The following is a 17,621-nucleotide window of genomic DNA, read 5'->3' as shown; positions in this document are numbered from 1 at the left end:
AAAATCTGAAGAGAGGCTTATTTCATGAAGACTGAATAACAGATATTTCAAGCCCCAAGGTGCTTCATTAAATATCCTCTCTTTTCAGTCAGTTCCACTGATTTCATTTGAGAGTGTACAGCTATGATAAACTGAATTAAATGTGAGCTCTCATAACTCCTCACCCAGAATCTAAACCTTAAAGAGATTCCAAAAAGGAAGAAGCAGTAATTGAAGGCCTTCTCCTTTAAGACAGCCAGAATGCTCCCAAGACAACCAGAAATGTTTTACCCATATTTCTGTGTCAATACTACTGAGGCTTGGCATAATCCCAAAATACATCTCATTCAGGTATGTTCTTGAATTTAAAAGGAAAAGGGAAAAAATTGAAAAAATAAAACCTTAAGAATTTTTTCCTCTGTTGCCCATAGCACGTTTTTTTGTGCAGCAGCACAAAATTATTTGTTGTATATACAGAACTCAGTCTCTCTATATAGGGATTGTAGAGAATTTACTTTGCACTTGAAGGAAAAATCAGTAGTAGATAGAGTACATGGAGAGAATAATTCCAGGTGTAACCCATGTAATGAGGTGACGATTTTTCTGTGAGTGGGTGATTATACCCTATGAATGGCTGAGCCCACAGCAAACCTGGTACAAGAACACTTAGGGACTGAATAAAGACTTTGTCTTCACTGATTGCACGTTATCCTAAGTGGGTTTTGGATGCACAGAAAGGTTAGTGGCACCAGACACAGCACAAGTTTATGATTATGCATGATATAAGCTGCATCATCCATTGCTTGCTGATAAATGTACTGTCTCCACACCCAGACAAAGAAATGAAAAAGAACAGGTTATATTTTTCCTAAATCATTTGCCAATCATTTTTGATTTTGATTCCATACTCATTAGGAGTCTGGAAGAGTCTGAGTAATTGTACTGCTCAGCATGGCTTTGTGGGAAAGGACTTAATTTTTATGTTTCCTTTTAGTGAATTTTATTATATTGTTTCTTAGCTCATTGATGAATAAATCCTAGTTAGACTGAAGCAAATGCCTGGGAAATAGAAAAACAAGTCTGTGTTACTCCTTTGTGTGTATTGGGGGTGACAGGTATTGCTGAGTGTAATTAATTCACTTGTAAAGGACCGACATCTGCATTATCATGTTTTCCCATTTTAACACTAATTAACAGAAATTATTAGCATGGTGTTAATAAATGAGTGAAGACTGTGTGCAGGATTTACAAGAGAAATAGATATGAATCTCTGTGTGCTTCTATTTAGCTCCTGCCTGTATTTTCCTGACTCACAAGACGTGAGTGTTTGTACTGGTGGAGCGTTTGTGTGCAGGAAATATTTGTGAGTGCAAACTCATCTTTGCTGAAGACTGTGAGTGAATGTGGGCACATATATGAGTGAACTAGTTCAAAACACTTTCTGTCACACCTCCAAGCATTCAAATGTGCACTGGTGTGTCTGTACATGGTGAACAAATTATTTTAATTGTGCAGTTATGAATGGGTGTGTTTGTTATGGTACCTGTGTCTCAGAAATGTGTCCTTGAACATTGGGGATTGGCAGCCAGACAGAGCTTTCCATATGTGCCCTTTTCTCTCATTCATCCTCACAGATGTGTCCTCTATTAGTAACAGTTAATAAAGCTTTTTGGTTTTCCATTGTTTTGGGGTTTGATGATGGATTTTTTTCCCAGTGAAATTGTGCATAAAGAGCTTGGCAGAAAGTGGTATTTTCTTGAAAACCATGTCTAGCGCTTTTTCCCCCACTGTCAGCCAATTACTTCCTTTAGTGTCTGAACATAAGACTTGCCAATAAAAGTCCCAAAATAGCTTCTCTCACTATTACTAATGTTTGCCAACAATAGCTAGGGAAGAGGAAAGGAAATCTATTTTTGTAGCTGGGTTCTAACATGAGGTAACCCTGCAGGCTTTAATGAAAATTAATTCAGCACCTAAAGTTCAAGTCTTACTTGTACTGGAAATTTATTTTTTTTTACCAGATTCAAATATGACAGTAGAGAGGTGACAGATGTTGGCTCCTTATAGACAAGAACGTGCCAGACAAGTGAGTGCTGTGTAATGCAGTGAAGTTTGGCTGTGGTTTGGGATGTTGCAACCTCTGAATGGAGGAAAATGGAACAAAACTGAGTAGGTGCCAGTCTAGGCTCCATCCAAACCAGAGCTGATCTTGTCTGAGCTTTCTGCAGCATCAGGACTGAATGTGAAGGACTGTAGAGCTGAAGTGGAAGGGACAGTCAGGTTCAGCTCAGCTAGGGATGGACAGACATGTTGAAGGAACAATTGTTCTTGTCCAAGCTACAGCTTCTGCACTATTGCTCCTCTGGAATGGAGAGAATTTGGAGCCTGTACTGAGAATAGTTAAGTGCAGTGCTATCAGTGGGAGAAATTGATTTAATTCCAGATGTGTCTCCTTGCCAGCCAAGCCTGCAGCAGGGCAGGCCTGTGAAGGATGGGCAGGTTTGACCCAGAGCCCAGGTCACTAAGCAGGTCCATGGTGATGAAGCAGAACCAGGTCAAGCCAGGAGCACAAACAAGTGAAACAGAATCAGGTCCAACGGTGGTGACTGGTGTCAGCCTGGGAATCACTGGTGGATCTGCAGTGACAAGGAGGGTCCCAAGTGAAGCCAGGAACTCAGTCTGTGGACAGGAGTCTGGACTGATGCAGCCTGTGGGCAAGCTTGATGGGCTGATGTGTCTGCTGCTTCTGCTTGGGAGGCAAAACAAATTCAGGCTCCTAGCCACTGTAGTAACATCTATTCTGATAGCAGCAGGCACCTTCCAATGTTGCATCCATCCTTGAGCATCACCACTCTCTCCTCAGCTCATGTAGCTTTTTGGTCCCCTGATGGCCTCTGAAAAATTGTGATAATTTATTGTCTTCTTGAGCCATGACAGATCCCACCCCTGTCCATCCCTGCTGTGTAGGACAGCACCAGCTCTTTATCTGTCCTCGTGTCCTGCCATCCAGCAGCACTTGTGCACTCTGGAGATGCTTTGTCAGAGTGGCAGGTGCTCAGGGGATGGGCAGTTCATCTGCTTGAGTGGAAAGGGGAGAAGCAAGGTGTGACTGAGGACCTGATCTCAGTAGTATCTGTCATTTTGTCCAAGTTTCATGTATTGCTGGCTTTTTATTACAAAATATAAATGATACAAGTTCCTTTTAAACCAGACTCTTTACTGTGGTTTTGCGGTAGGGGTTTTTTTGAAACCTAATCTTTATTTCTTGTTAGCCTCTGATTTTTTTTAATAAAGTATGGCAGAATTCCAGATTAATACCTTCAAAGAGCTTTGTTCCTATCCATGAGGGGTGAAATGTGAGAGGTAAAGAGAATTGTGGGCTCTCTCCCTAGCTCTGCCAATGCCCTAGATGAGGTGCCTTTGACTAGGTTACTCCTCCTCTGATTCAGCATCCCTGCTTGAAGCTCACAGTGCTGCTCTCCTCCGTCCCAGAGGGTATCCTGAGATTAATTGAGGGATGTATCTAAATGGCTTTAGCATGCAGGCTGGAAGTCACCAGGGACAAAGCTGTTACTAGGGCAGGAATAAAGGTCAGGCCCTTGCTGACATCGTTGTCTCAATTAATTAATACACTAATCTCTATAACTCCTCTTCAGCAAATATAATTTGGCCTTGACCCTTATTTTGTTCATTTTTCTGTGACTTAGCTTTGAGAGAACTAATGGAGAGACCTTGATGGAAAAATCCTGCTTTTCACCATATACCTGCCCCTTGACAAGCCCTATAACTTGTTCCCTCCTTGCTGCCTTTTGCTCCTGTTTGTCTGAAGGCTTTTCAGGAAAGTCCCCTGGCCAGTTAAATGGCTCTTCACTGCATAGCAAAAGCTGAGCACTCAGTTCAGGTTTTGAGGAGTGATAGCTCATTGCTTCAATTACTAGGAAAACAGTGTGTGGAATTGATTGAAGGGGGAGAGTTAATATTCAATTCTATTTTCCTGTGGATATTTCCTATGGGAAAGTGCAAGACCAATTCTGGAAAACATTAGAAGGAAATATTTGTTCCCCAGCTGAAGGGCTGAGTCGCCATCCGTGAGTGCAGGAAGGAGGTGTCAGTAGTTTGGATTCTGTGACTGCATAGCCCTGAGGCTCAGAATTTTGGGACAGCTGTTTTTAAACAGAGAGTCTGTCCAGGATCTATTAGGGATTGCTACCAGCATCAGAAGATGCAGCAGGGCTTGGAGAGGAGCAGAAGGCAGAGTGAGTGAATGTATGTGGTGAAGTGCAGTGAACTGAACCATCCTTGCATGGGCAAGAAGGAATATTCCCTCCAGTGCTACCCACTGGGAAATCAAAGGAATGAAGAAAATCTCTCCTTGTCTTCTGTTCAGCTCTTAGTTCTAGTTTGTTTTACTCTCCACTTCTTCATGATTACATCCATGTCTCAGTCAGGTATTGTTTTCTGCTTGAGTTGGAAACATTCCCTAAAGCTGTTCTGAGTGCACAATGGTCTTGTTCTCTTTCTTAGGCCAGTTTTAGATTGAAATTTGGCAAATTACACAAGTGTGAAATGTTTACTCTCCTGTCTTACATCATCATTTATCCTGTATCATTTATTTTTCCTTTAACAGATTCTTAGCACTGTCAGTCTAATATGCATCCGAGGTTGAAATGCATTACCATAATGCAGTGCACTGTGGGTAATCCCATGCAAATTGTTCTGTGGGAAGTCGTGCTAAATTATGTTCTTGGGAAAAAAGGGGCAGAAAAACAAAGGCTTTTTTTTTTATTTCCCCTTTCCTTAACTATGGATTTCTGTTCTGTGGATTTCTGAGTAGCTGCCAGAGGCACAGGTTTAAGCGAGTTGTTTGACATGCAGCACCATGTGCAGTGATGCTCCTCCCCACAGGACACTGCTGAAAGGATGGAGTTGAAAACTGCTCTGGGTTTTCTATATGTCTCTGTGATGTTTAGTTTTAAAACATTAACAGCTTGTCAAAGGAAAAACCTGAGTGAATGTTGGAATAGCACAACAAAGAGGAACATCTTGATCCTATTTTATCTCCATTGTTTCTCCCTCCTTATCTGTAGGAATATCATTTTTTTGTGAACTTAAAGGGCTTCACATGCCTCTTGGAAGAGGGAGTTCTGATCATATGTAGTGTTGTTTTAAAATCTTTGTCTTCTTTGTTCTCTATTACCAAGGTCATTTTCTTGGGAAAATTTCCTTAGCTCCTCTGAAAGTCCATACACTTTCCAAACTGAAGCGGTAATCCCCCTTTTGGACAGAACACTTGATTGTAGTAGAAATGATTGCAATGTCACAAACAGAGGATTATAATTTTCAGTAGAAGTCATAGAAGGGTTCCTAAGAAAAAGGCATCATGCTTTTATGCAAATTTTCTCAGGTAGTACATCTGCAAGATGAAAAATCCTGAGAGGCTGTAATCTGGAGTCAGCCTCTCCTGTGCTGATAAGTGTTTGTCTGCTTTGCTGTGAATGGTCAGTAGATCTTTCAAAGACTCAGAAACTTGTAAGTCCTCTGTGCTTCTCACCTGATTCTCTAGGTGAAACATTTGTCAGCTGCCCTCCATTAGCTTATTTCTGGTCTGCATCTCTGAAAAAGTCAATGTGGATACGTTCATGGCAAAATGTGCTTTTGTGGGGTCACATCAGCTACCCCATTTGAGAGAGCAGGCTCTCCTCACCATAGCTCTGTGTCTCTGAGTTTGTCTCACTTTCTTCAGTCTGTTCCTCACAGTCTTCAAAGACCTTATTTGTCTCTGTCTCTCCTAAAACAGAGTGTACAGGTATTAAACTGGCCCTGTGCTGGTAGGACTATAGAAGGGAAAATACTGACAAGTGATTTGCAAAAGTTTGCATCCAGCTGCCAGTTCTGACTGATGTTATCCTTGGTAAATAAATCCAAATGTATAAAATCATCTGGATGCTCCAGGTCAGCTCCTCATGGACAAGCACCACAAGTTCTTATCTCCTGTAATAAATTAGAAGCTTTGCTTTGGTCATCATTTTCTGATTTCATTTTAATAATAATTTTTCCAATTAAATTTAAGGTATAAATATACAGCATATGTATCTTAATGGCTCTCAGTTTAGTTTGTACGACTGGATAAGTGGGCTCTGATGAAATGAACCTCTGGGCTCTGCAAGCCCTTCTTAGTGGTTAATGGCAGCTGGTTCACCTGAAAGGACCTTCTTGATCTCTGATTCCTGACTGTGGATATCACATCCCTGGGACTCATTGCAGGATGTCCTTCCTAACCCAGCCTCTGAATGAAATGATTAGTAGCTTGCCCTTGTACTGTCTGGTGAAATCTACCTCTGACCCAGCTTTTTCATGTATTCTGTAACTTTCTGTGGTGTTATTGTATTACATGTTCATTTTGTGAACCTATATTAAATCAGAGCAGACATCCAAGAGGGTCCTGCAGTATTTTTGCCTGAATTGCCCTCAGTGTTATCAGCCATTCTACAGGTGACTCATATAGAGTATTCAAAAGAAAGAAAGAAAAGAAAGGGTTATGTTTTCCCTGTTATTGTCCATTTCTCTGTTAAATGTGACAAGCAGCAAGAAGGGTCCTGTGTCAGAATGATAACACTGACACCTGTAAGAGAACAGCCAGCGAGCTCCTGGCTTGTTGTACTTCCATCCTCCCTCTTCAAAGGGAGCAGGCACCAGGCTGGGGGAAGCCCTCTCCTCTGCAGCATCTCTTTCCTCTGATCTGAGCTGGGCAGAGATGTTTTTTGTGCTTTCCCATGTGCCTTTGCCTTGGAAAATCAATGCCTCCTTTGTTGTTTTAGAAGTGCTAATATAATAAATTGTAGAATCATAGTTGCTTCCTGTCACTGATGCTGAGGTTGTAGGGAGGGATAGGTGGGAAGGCTGGCTTTGATGGTGTTTGCTGAAGATGACCAAAGAGAATTTGTGATATGGAAAAAAGAAATTAGCCTGGGGGAGCCATTTATAATTTAGGAAAAAAGTCTCAGGTAGCTCTTGACATGTGTCAGAATAAGGGGATGGATATAGAAGGCATGAAAGGTTACAGTAATGAGAACTGAAATGGGAGAGAAAGGTGCAGGGCTGTGGATTGGTCTGTGTCCTTATCTCTCACCTGTGAGGCTCTGGATGAAGGCCTATTTAAAGTAAGTTTCTAAGGAGACCAACACACAGAGGACCTCAGGGTAATCTCTTCTGGACACGTGCATGCGATCATTCCACCGTGGAAGCTGCTGTGTGCCATCTGATTGCCCAGAAAAACCTCCCTCAGGTGGAAGCTCTGCTCTGAGGCCATTGGCAGAAGGATATGAGGGATTTTGTGGAGACTTGGACCTGGAAGAAAGAAGTGCTTCCAGGTGTGATTTGGAAAACAACAAGGGACTCCAAGGACTGGAAAGATGAGAGTTTGTGTAGGCTGAGGTTTGGATGCTTTCTGGAGCCACAGTTCCCTGGCAGAGCTTGTAGGCAGCCAGGATGGGAACAGAGCAGGATGCTGTGAGACCATGCTGGCTGCTTTGTGCACAAATCAGTGCTTGGACATTGTCTCTCTCTGTTATTTGATATTTGATTAAGGTTGTAACTCAGAATTAGGTGAAGCCTAGGTTCTTTTTCTTGTAGGAGTTGTAAGGAAATTAAGAAATCAAACTAAAAAGAAATTTTTAAAACTGGCTAGCAGATTCAGCATTTGACTGTCTTAATCAGGTTCAACAAGGTAAATAATCATAATTATGATTCCTTATGTTTAGAAACTTACTTGATGTCAAGGGAGAACCACCAATACCACAACCACTGGACCTGGACTAACACAGAGATAAGGAAAACCAATGACTGAGAGCACTAATAGAATGGATAGGGCCTTGATAATATGATTTTTACTTTTTTAAAGAGGTACAGGAGCTAGAGGACAAATGAGAAATTAGTATATGAAGTTTTGTTCATGGCTTTCAAGGGTGAACCTAGGCTACTTTTCATGCAGAATGGTATCAGTGGCCATCCCAGATGAGTCACGGCTGATGAAAGGAGAGGTTCACAAAAAAAGAAAAAAAAAATCAATAATTTTGGGAGTTGTGGAGTGATAAATAAAAAGATACGTGTCTAGTCAAAACCTAGTTAAAAAGCTGGGAAAAGTGGGTAGGATAAGGCAAATGGTAGGAGTGGTACATGGATTCATCTTACATTTATTTCCATCCAACTCTGGGATGGAAAGAAATGTAAAATGAATCCATTTACCACTCTGTGAATTGGTGCTGGTCAGTATGTATAATTTGAATGACTGGAAGGCAAGGAGATAATAGGATAATAAGATCTGCTGCTAGCAGCTGATGCAAATTATACCGTGGGAATAAGGGCTGAAAGACTGTGGGTACTAGAATGGAAGATGAAACATAGGCAGTGGCAGGGTGCAGCATGTTTGAAGGAACAGTTTAAAGCATTCAGACACATGGCTGGGCTCTGAATTAGCTCTAACCATTCAGGAAAACATAAGTATCTATTACAAAGACAGCTTGATAAAGATGTCTGTGCCATGTGCAGAAGCAGCAATAAAGAAAAAAGTAAGATGCCTGTGTGTGTGAAGAAATAGGGAGCCTTGGAAGATGTTCTAATATCTCTGTAGACAAGCGTGGTAACACCTCCTGTGGAATCCTGTGCGTGTTATGGGTCATTTCTTTGTAAGAGACAAAGCAGTGATACACATGGGCTGGAGGGAACAGATGAAAGTTTTCAATGGCCTGGGAGGCAGCTTCAATAGGGGGAAAGAACTGAGGATCCTGGAGCTGCTGAATTCCAAAGGGAAGGGATGAAGCTCAGCAGTGCAGAGAGCGCAGCAGCGCGCGCGGGCTGGGGGAGGCTCTGCTGTGCTGGGAGGCAGCACAGCACAGAGCAGAACCCCCATCAAAGGCTCTCCTCTGCCTGGCATCACTGCCAGGCCAAGACACAGGTTCACAGTGGTTTGTTAGACTCCACCATCATCCAGTGTGGCAGCAGAGGTAATGTGGGGTGTCACGCTGGAGCCTGGCTGTCGGAACTCAAAACGTCCCTCAGACATTTTTGGATGTTCCGGGCCCAGGTCAGAAGCATTTGAGACCCTGGCAGGCAGCTGGAAACAGCTGTGATTTTGGATTTGAACCATGGAACAATTTACCAATCTTGCAGGAAGAACAAGAAGTCACAAAAGTTTAGATATTATAGTAGAAGTAGTCACAAAGTAAAGGGAAAAATGTTTGAGTGCTGTACATGGGGGTCAGAGATTTTAAGAGGGAGGGATTTAGGCCTGCCCTGTCATCCCTCTTTCTTCTTCCTTACCTCCATGTTTTTGGTGATGTTGGCACTCACAGATTGGTTTAGAGTAGAAAAGCACCATTTAATATAGGTAATAGGCATTGGGGAAAAACTATAAACATGTAACACGTAATGTACCATAGAAAAGACAGGAGCAGCCCTGGGCGGGGAGAGAAGAAGCAGTCGGGAGTCAGAGAGGATGTCAGGGTGTGTGTGTGCCTCTGCCTGAGCTGCTGAGCAAACCACAGCAGCTCAAGAAGAAAATCTTTTAGATAACTTGCATTAAACTACCTTGAGACTGGACAACAGAAGACTACTGAGTCTTTCTTGGAAGCATAGGTTGGGGGAGAGACTTTTCCACCACATGGAGCCAACCCCGACCCAGGGTGAGCTCCGGCACCTAGCCTGTTGTCCGAGTTGTGCTCTGATGGCTTTCACTAAATCTGTTCTAGTGCCCCTGTCCCCCTGTTGGTGCAAAAGTTCCGTGGTCCTGGTGTCTCATTTTGGATGGGGAATTAAAGCACACTAACCTTGCTGTGTCATTTTGGTCAATAAATATTTTAATCTGGGAAAGAATAGAATGTACTATAGAAAATCATGCAGAAAAGCAACGGAGTGTTGTATAATATAAGAAAAATGGGCATCACCATTCCATGAAATGAAGATGCAACAATTGACTCTTTGTATAACATATAATTAACCTGGGGATCCCCACTGTGAATGACATTATGAAGACAAATACCTTACTGAGATTTTTTAAAGTGGATTTGACACTTTGAGTAGCATCTACATTTACATTAGCCAGGATAAGTATCATAAATCATTTTTCCAAGGCATGTGCTGATCACTAGCCAGGATCAGAAAATTATTTTACACCCATGGTGAAATATGGCCAAACTGGGTAAATTCATAGCTGCTGAAAAGGCTTGGGTGGGCCAAGAGTCTGCTTACTTTTCTGTACATCAGGATTATTTATAGAGGCAAACTTTTAAGTGGAATAAGAGGGGAAGAAAAGTCATCCAGGGATTAGGCTGCCAATTTAGGACTTGAAAAATTTCAGCTTCTTGCTTTCCCGAACTGCTCTTAAAAGCTAATTCATTTGACACACTTTCTGAGACATAGCCCCACCTAACACTTAATCTCCAGATACCTCAGGCTATATAACCTGCCTGTGACTTGTTCCATGCTCCACAGAGTTCAGATAGCAGGGAAAGGAACATATGTGAGAGGAGGTTATGGTGAGATTACTGATGAATTTTCAAGATACCAGTTAGCCTGTAGGAAATACTGGGAGCATGGGGAAGAAAGGTGCTTTCTAGAACAAAGCACTTGATAGCCTCCAATAACTGATAATTATTTCCTTGCATTGCCTCAGAATTCCTATGTGACTTGAACAGTCCCTAGTTCTGTTTCTTGTCAGAAACAGAAGTGTCCTGGAGCAGTATTTCTTTTTCTTTAGAAATTAGCATGTTGGGGTGTTTGGCTTTTTTTTTTTTTTTTTTTTTTTTAATTGTTATAATTATTTAAAGTAGTGGCATCACCTTTGGCATTGGTTAGGTCTACAGTCAAAATATTGCTTTCATCTTCATTGGATGGTACAGTCAGGCTTCTCCCCAAAACTATCTGCAGTCCTCAAATAGGAACTTGAGGCACTCCTGATCCTGTTACTGTGCAGATTCCACTAAACTGTGCAGTTCTGGCCTGGCCTTCACTCAGCCTCTTCAGTTCTGTTTGAAAAGACATTGTGGGACAAGGAGAAAGATTGTTCAGTGTCTGCAGAGAGGGATAAGCTTAGTCCAGGCTCATCCAGGGCCTAAAATAGGTCCCTAGCATGTCACAAGGAAATGAATGAGACAGAAAACCGATGTACTACTCAATTTTATTGGAAAGCAAGAACTCTGCAAAGAACAGCATCTTTCTACATGGTTTGTCTGCATAGGTGGAAAATATCCTCATTTGTCATTCTCTTTTTTGTTCCTGACATGACCACCCATCACAATTATGGCCCACATGAAAAAAACAAACAACAAAAAAAACCAAAAATAAATACCAAACTGAAAAAAAACAAACAAAATACCACTCAAACCAACAAACAAACAAAAAATCCAAACCAAAAATGTTATTGTGCTGTTCCCTGTCCAGCTACTACCTCAGTGTGTGTATGCAGTTTTTGAGGAGATAGGAAGTTAAATTCACCCCTGTCTCCACCCTCTGTAGTCTGCAAATTATTGGTATAAAACATTAGTAGCAGTGTTGAGGTAGAGTGGCCAAGAAAAAAGAGACCTCAGGTGCAACACTAATAGAGTTTGGCTCCTCCAACTCATGATGAACTTGCCATATACTGAGTCATTGATGGGAGGCAATTAAGGAAGGGACAAAGGATGCTGGGGAAGGAACAGAGAAGGAGAAGAAATTTGGAAGGAAAAAGAGGGTGGAGGGAAACAGCTGTGGAAATACTGCAAGGGAAAGGTGGAAGTGTGTGGAAATGGAAATGTCAAACAAATAGCTAGTTAGTGGAAAGAAGGAAAATACCTTTCCCCAAAATAGAACCGGGGAATTCATAACCTAAATAACTGGGTTTTCTAGAGAAATTGGCAACGAGTTCTGTTTGTTAAATTCCCAGTTCTTCTGTGAGCAGTTTGTCCAGGACTCTTTCTCCAGCAGATTGGAAGGAGAAGGTATTTCATCTCTCCTTTCAGTCTGTTCCTTGAACAGTGTTGCCTGTGACATACATACCTTTTAATAGTAAAAGAGCCCATTTGAATGATTAAAACAATAATTACTTCTGTGTTGTTGAAGTTTGCTCAGCCAAAACACCAGCTGAGCTCAGCAGAAGTTTTGTGAGGCGATTCAAAGCAAGTCAGGCATTTTCTCCTCACCACGTGGGCAGAGCACCAGATGTAATGAGGACAGAGCACCAGAAGTAATGAGGACAGATGTGCAGAGCAAGGCACATTTCCCCAAGGGTGCCAAGGTGGTCAAGGTTGCCATTAGCTTTCTTCTTCTTATCATTCCTCTGTATCAGCATCCACTGACCTCAACAACCCTCTCTTCTTTCTCATCCTTTTATCTCTCCCACCCTTTTATCTCCTGTCTCTAACTCCAGTCCCTCTCATCCTTCTAGAAATTCCTGCTAGGCTGGTTTTTCTTCTTCCTTGCATCTTCAACCTTTTCCACTCAGTTAATCCTCTTGAAATGTTTTGGCCCAAATTCTCATCCCCTCCACTTCATCTGTTTTACATGCCATTTTTGCTTCTGAGGGATGTCTGGGGAATGAGAAAACCTGGGTTATTCCCTACTGTCCTAGTTGTCCAAATAGCCAGGTCCCCAGCAGGTGTCTGTGTATTTTCATTCACAGGGGTTGAAAGTACAGTAACCTTCAGGGCTGGCTTGAGCTAAATATAAGGCTGCAGACACTAGGCACCAAATGTTTCATTCAGCTCCCTAAGCTTGTCCTCTAAGAGCTTCCAAATGGTTTTGATTAGTATTCTGAGGGAGATCTCACTGATGGAATTAGTGAGAAACCAGACTGTCAATTTATATACCCGGCCTTAGGGCATAGCCATTGTGCATGTGTAAAGCTGTTGAGATGCAGGGAATTTCTGTAAGTGTGTGTTTGTATGTGTTGACTGGAAGTGGGTTTGCAGGGAAAAGCTGTTGCCCCAAGGACTGAACAGTGACCTAAAGCAGGAGAGGCCACTGATGTGGCTGTGCTGAATGTCAAAAATCCCTTTCAGGAAAAAATTGATCCCTCTGAAATTTTCTTTCTACTTGTATTTATTAGTATCTCCCAGCTCTAATTTTACTGTAAGTCTCATTACCCTTGTGGAGAAATCTCTAATTTAACTCCTGGAGTCTTTCCACCTCCTTCAACAATATCTGTGATACAAAACTATCACTGTCTTTGTCTTCTGGAGTATTTAAAGCACATGAGTAATGAATAATAAAGTTTTTCCATTACATTGTCATTTAGCCTGGGAAGTATTTTGAGGGCAAGCTGAGAGATATTGAAAATATTTAGTTGTGGGTGTTTATTTGATGCATCAGTGCTGAGCGTGAATGAACTGGTTTTCCAACACAATTTGATCCATTCTGTTTAGGAAAATTTGTATTGACAGTGTTGAGACCAAATGATAAGTCTTTTATTCTTGCTCCCCTGTTTTGTATTACAGTGGAAAATAAATATATCTTGAACTTGGGCTGTTATTAGACATCACCTCCTCCCATTCTTTCTGTTGCAGTATGAAAATATGAAAAGGGTTTAAGAAAAGATTTTCAGCTCCATTACTCTCTATAATAGCCAGGAAACAATTAACCTGTTATCCCTTAACATGATGTCTGCAGAAGATTATTGCATGACAGAGCCCAAGGGACCAATTTGTATCGTGCAGAGGAATGTGCTGCATCAAGCTGAAGCTGGCCCAGACTGGTCCTTTGATGTAATGGAGAGCAAAACCTGTGTGGAGCTTTGAGCTGATCATTAAAGAAGGGTGGTTTAGTTAGCATGTTTCTGAGGCTGGACTAATTAGGACTGATGAGGTAATCTGCAGCTTTCTGGTGCAGGGGTGCTGCTTCCTCCTCCAGAATTCACCTGGATCCTTTTGGCGTGGGAGGCTTTGCACCGTGCTCCACTGCTCACACAGATGTGGCCAGAGGAGGGGACAGAGCTGTAAAGCCTCATGCCAGAGAAGAAGATGGGGTCACTGAGAATCCAGGCTGGCAGGACACTGCAGGGGAGGTGCTGGCAGGCAGAGCAGCTTCCTCCTGTACAGCTGTGACAAACAGACCATGTATTGTCACTTGGTAACACCCAGACAGCTCCCCTGCCACGGAGCTGCGCTTCCTACCAGCTTCTCAACCAAACCAGGCTGCATTGCTTCTACGTTTCTTCTTTCTTTTGTTACTTTTAGGTTACATTCATAACTCTGACTTGTAAGCACAATCTCAAAATTATTGCAGCTGGCTGTGCCACATGGCTACAGGGGAAATGCCTGGAGGTCAGGCTTCCCTTTCAGTAATGCAGGTGGGACTGATTATTAACCACTACACCAGGTCCTGGCGCTGCTGGCAGATGCCATCAATAACATTCAACATGTCAGCTCTGTCCCCAGCTTCAGTTTAATGGCAGTCATGCTCTGCACCTCCAGCTCCTCCCTCTGCTGAGAGCTGCGGAAGCAGAAAGGAGAGAGAAAATTGCCTGAGTTAAAATAAATAGATGTCCATGTTTGAAGTGAATAAAGTATTCTAGCAGGCAATCCTCTGGCTGAGTTTCTAGCTGTTACTCCTGAGCTGTCTATATCAAAGCAATATGGGTACATCGTAGAGCAGCTGACTTCAGTGCATGAACAGCTACTGTCTTAGGCTTCTGAGGTGTGTTATGGTGTTAATATTATTATTATTATTGTTTTGCTCATAGTTTCTTAAGGCCTCTCCATATCCTGAGTAAAACTCTAGGGAGTCATAAAGCCACAGGCTGAATTTCAGCTCAGGCACAGTTTGCATCTCCTTGATAGCTGTTTAGTATGTTGCCTTAATCTTGGAAGCAAGACCCTGAGATGAACCCCAGGGAAAGCCTCGAGATGTTCTTTGTATTTTTTGCCCCTGAGAAAACAACTGTCATGCTGTGGAAATGACATCTTTTTTCTTTGAAATGTCACCACTTCTTCCTACTGGTTGTAACTCTGCCACACTACAATATCCTAAGTCTTTTACAGTAAAATAATAAAAGATTTAGGAATCTATTTAGAGCTGCTGAGCATTCTTATTGTTTTGTGTTAATGACCCTCAGGTTCCATAAACCTCTCCCTCTATTTTTGTTTTTCTTATGAATTATTGCTAAACTTTTCTAGTAGCCATATCTTGCTGGGCAAAGCTTGCAGTAGAGGTAAATAAGAGGAGAATAAAAATTATATTGGCTATTTAACCATTGTAATAGACATGCTTAAGAGACTGTTCAGAAGGCAAAAGTCAGTTTTTCTGGAGCTCTAGACCCTGCTTAACACTAAGGCTGTGCCCTCAGACTGAGTGTGCTCTTCTGAGCAGGTCCTTCCTTGTCCAGCCACTCAGGACATCTTTGAGTTCTAGATTATGTTAATCATAACTATGAATTCATGCTTTGCTCACAGGGCTCAGAAAAGAAACTGAATTACAGTATCTTGTCCACAGGGAAATGTACTTGTGATCAGAGAGGGTGGTTTTTAGGCCAGATGATATTTACATATGCTGGGTCTGCTAGAGAGGAAGTTATGGTGGTGCTGTGCAAATAGTTTCTGTCCTCTAACAAAAATGCACTGAAAAACTCCTCAGGAGAGCTGCAGACATTTGTGTGAAATCTCTTCTTTCTTCCATCCACCTGTGTGTTTTTGGCTCAGAAATAATCTTCCAGCTATACAGAGGTGTTCAGACCACAGGGTCCCAAATCATTTTGCAAAAATAACTTTATATAGGGAAAGAGCAGAGCTCTGTCCCTTGTCATGGATTACTGAACACATTATATTTTATAATATAAATTATAATGTGTTCGGTACCCATGAGATACTCACTAACAAATATCTAGTGGAGAGTGATGTGCAGCTCACACCATGCTTAGGGCCAGGGCTTATTCTGGACTCCTGAGAGTTGCTAAGGAAACAGCCTGGGAGTGGAGCTGGAAGTCTCTCAGAAGCTTGGCTGCAGAGATGTTTTTTGCTGCAAAAACACTCAGGGCTGTTATTGGCAGAGGCAGCAGCTGGTCCAGCCCCTGACAGGTGATGCAGTCTCTAAGTGCCAAAGATGAGGGACTCTGCAGTTTTAGTTTCTTTCTGGTGTATCTGAGCTTTGTTTGTCTCTTGCCCTCCTCTCACCAGAAGCATGAAACTGCCATCAATTACACTGACTTACTCTGATGCAGGCCCTTGGTGTAAACCCAAACACAGACTATTCACAACCAGCAAGGATCCACAGCTTGGAGAATTCCTTTCTTGAAAGATGAAGTTGATAATACAAACCCTGTTTGTGCTACCAGCTTTTAACAGACTGAGAAATTCCTTAGAGGTGTTTGTTATTTTGCAATTACTTTGTAATTGATTTTCTCAAAAAACAATTCATAACTTGTTAAAGATCTCTTCCTCTCTTTCCTCCCCTTGTCCCATTCCCTTTTCCATCTCTGCCACTGCCTAATGTTTATAATCACAGGACTTATTTTATTCCCCATTACTTAGGTAGACAGGTCCTCTACAGAGAGAAAGAAAAACTGGATGATTTGTAAAAGTGGATTTACAGTCAGATTCTCCTGGGGTCCAAGTCTAATTCTTATGATGACTTCTGAAAATTTATTTTGCCTCTGTTTCCCCTGCTGTAAAACAGAGGCTATTTTGGGTTAGCTTCTGTAGACCATGTGCTGTTAATTAATTTACAAATGATTCTGCAGGGGAAACTTTCATATGTAGGAATCATGAAACCTCATGCTTCTCTCCATCAGGGCCTGCAGCTGGGAACGCAGGAGCTGGAGGAGATGGGAAGCAAGTTTTGCCTTGGTTTGCTGATTCTGCACCTCAAATCCCTGCCCTGCAGCAAGGAGCTGATGGCTCAGGCAGCACTCCTGCTGGATCTGGAGGAGGAGATCACAGACCGGGCACAAAGGTCAGGAACTGGCATATCCAGAGGGCTCTGCTGTGGGAAGGGAGTTGGTGGGGCATGTTTGGGTTTAGATCTGCAGAAATGGACTCTCCTTATGGCTGAGATTTGTATCTTGGAAGCTGCAGTTCATGGAGAGTAATTGGAATTGAGATGTAATTGACTCCCAAAGAAACTACTGAAACAATGGGGCCATGCCCTGCAGCCATCCGTGTGAGAAAAAAAGGTGAAAGAGAAGTACCTTTCTCTGTTTTCCAGTGAGTTTCCATTCTCCTGTCAAAACTGGAACATGGGGATGGTACTGCCCCAGAAAAATTCATCAGCAGGAAACATTTTCCTGCTCACTGTCACATGGGGTTCTGTCCAGCTCGGATCCTCCATGGAGAGGATCTCTTATAAGAAAGGCATTATGGAAGTGCTGCACTGTAGGGAACAAGTATTGCAGATTATAAAAGGACACTGATAGCATGATTTAGAAATTGTGGGCCTCATACTGCAAGTATACTCCTATAAATTCTTTTCCTCACAGCATGGAGTCCTTTAGTCATTTATAGCATAGATGTATGACTTTTTGATGGGCAGAAAGACATTTTGATCCTGCTGGCTATTTAGGACGTGTTTTTCCAAATTGGAAAATTAATTTACTTGCTTCCTCTGTTCCATGGGGGGTATTTAAGTGAGTTTGCCCCATTATAAATACAAGAGGAATTTGACCTGGAAAAGTGCCTGAGTAT

The 17,621-nt window shown here is 42.1% G+C and overlaps 1 protein-coding gene across 1 annotated transcript in view; it reads left to right on the top strand.

Moving 5' to 3' along the window:
• The window catches only part of AGBL1 (AGBL carboxypeptidase 1), a 249,836-nt gene that overhangs the window by 149,822 nt on the left and 82,393 nt on the right, over positions 1 to 17,621 (top strand). Inside the window, 1 exon segment of the mRNA XM_031505750.2 lies at positions 16,733 to 16,893. Coding sequence (XP_031361610.2) covers positions 16,733 to 16,893 — 161 coding nt within the window.

Source organism: Lonchura striata, chromosome 11 (assembly GCF_046129695.1).
Source record: "Lonchura striata isolate bLonStr1 chromosome 11, bLonStr1.mat, whole genome shotgun sequence".
In the NCBI taxonomy this organism is placed as follows: domain Eukaryota; kingdom Metazoa; phylum Chordata; class Aves; order Passeriformes; family Estrildidae; genus Lonchura; species Lonchura striata.
The sequence above is the reverse complement of the archived record's forward strand: the minus strand, read 5'-3'. Positions and strand labels throughout refer to the sequence as shown.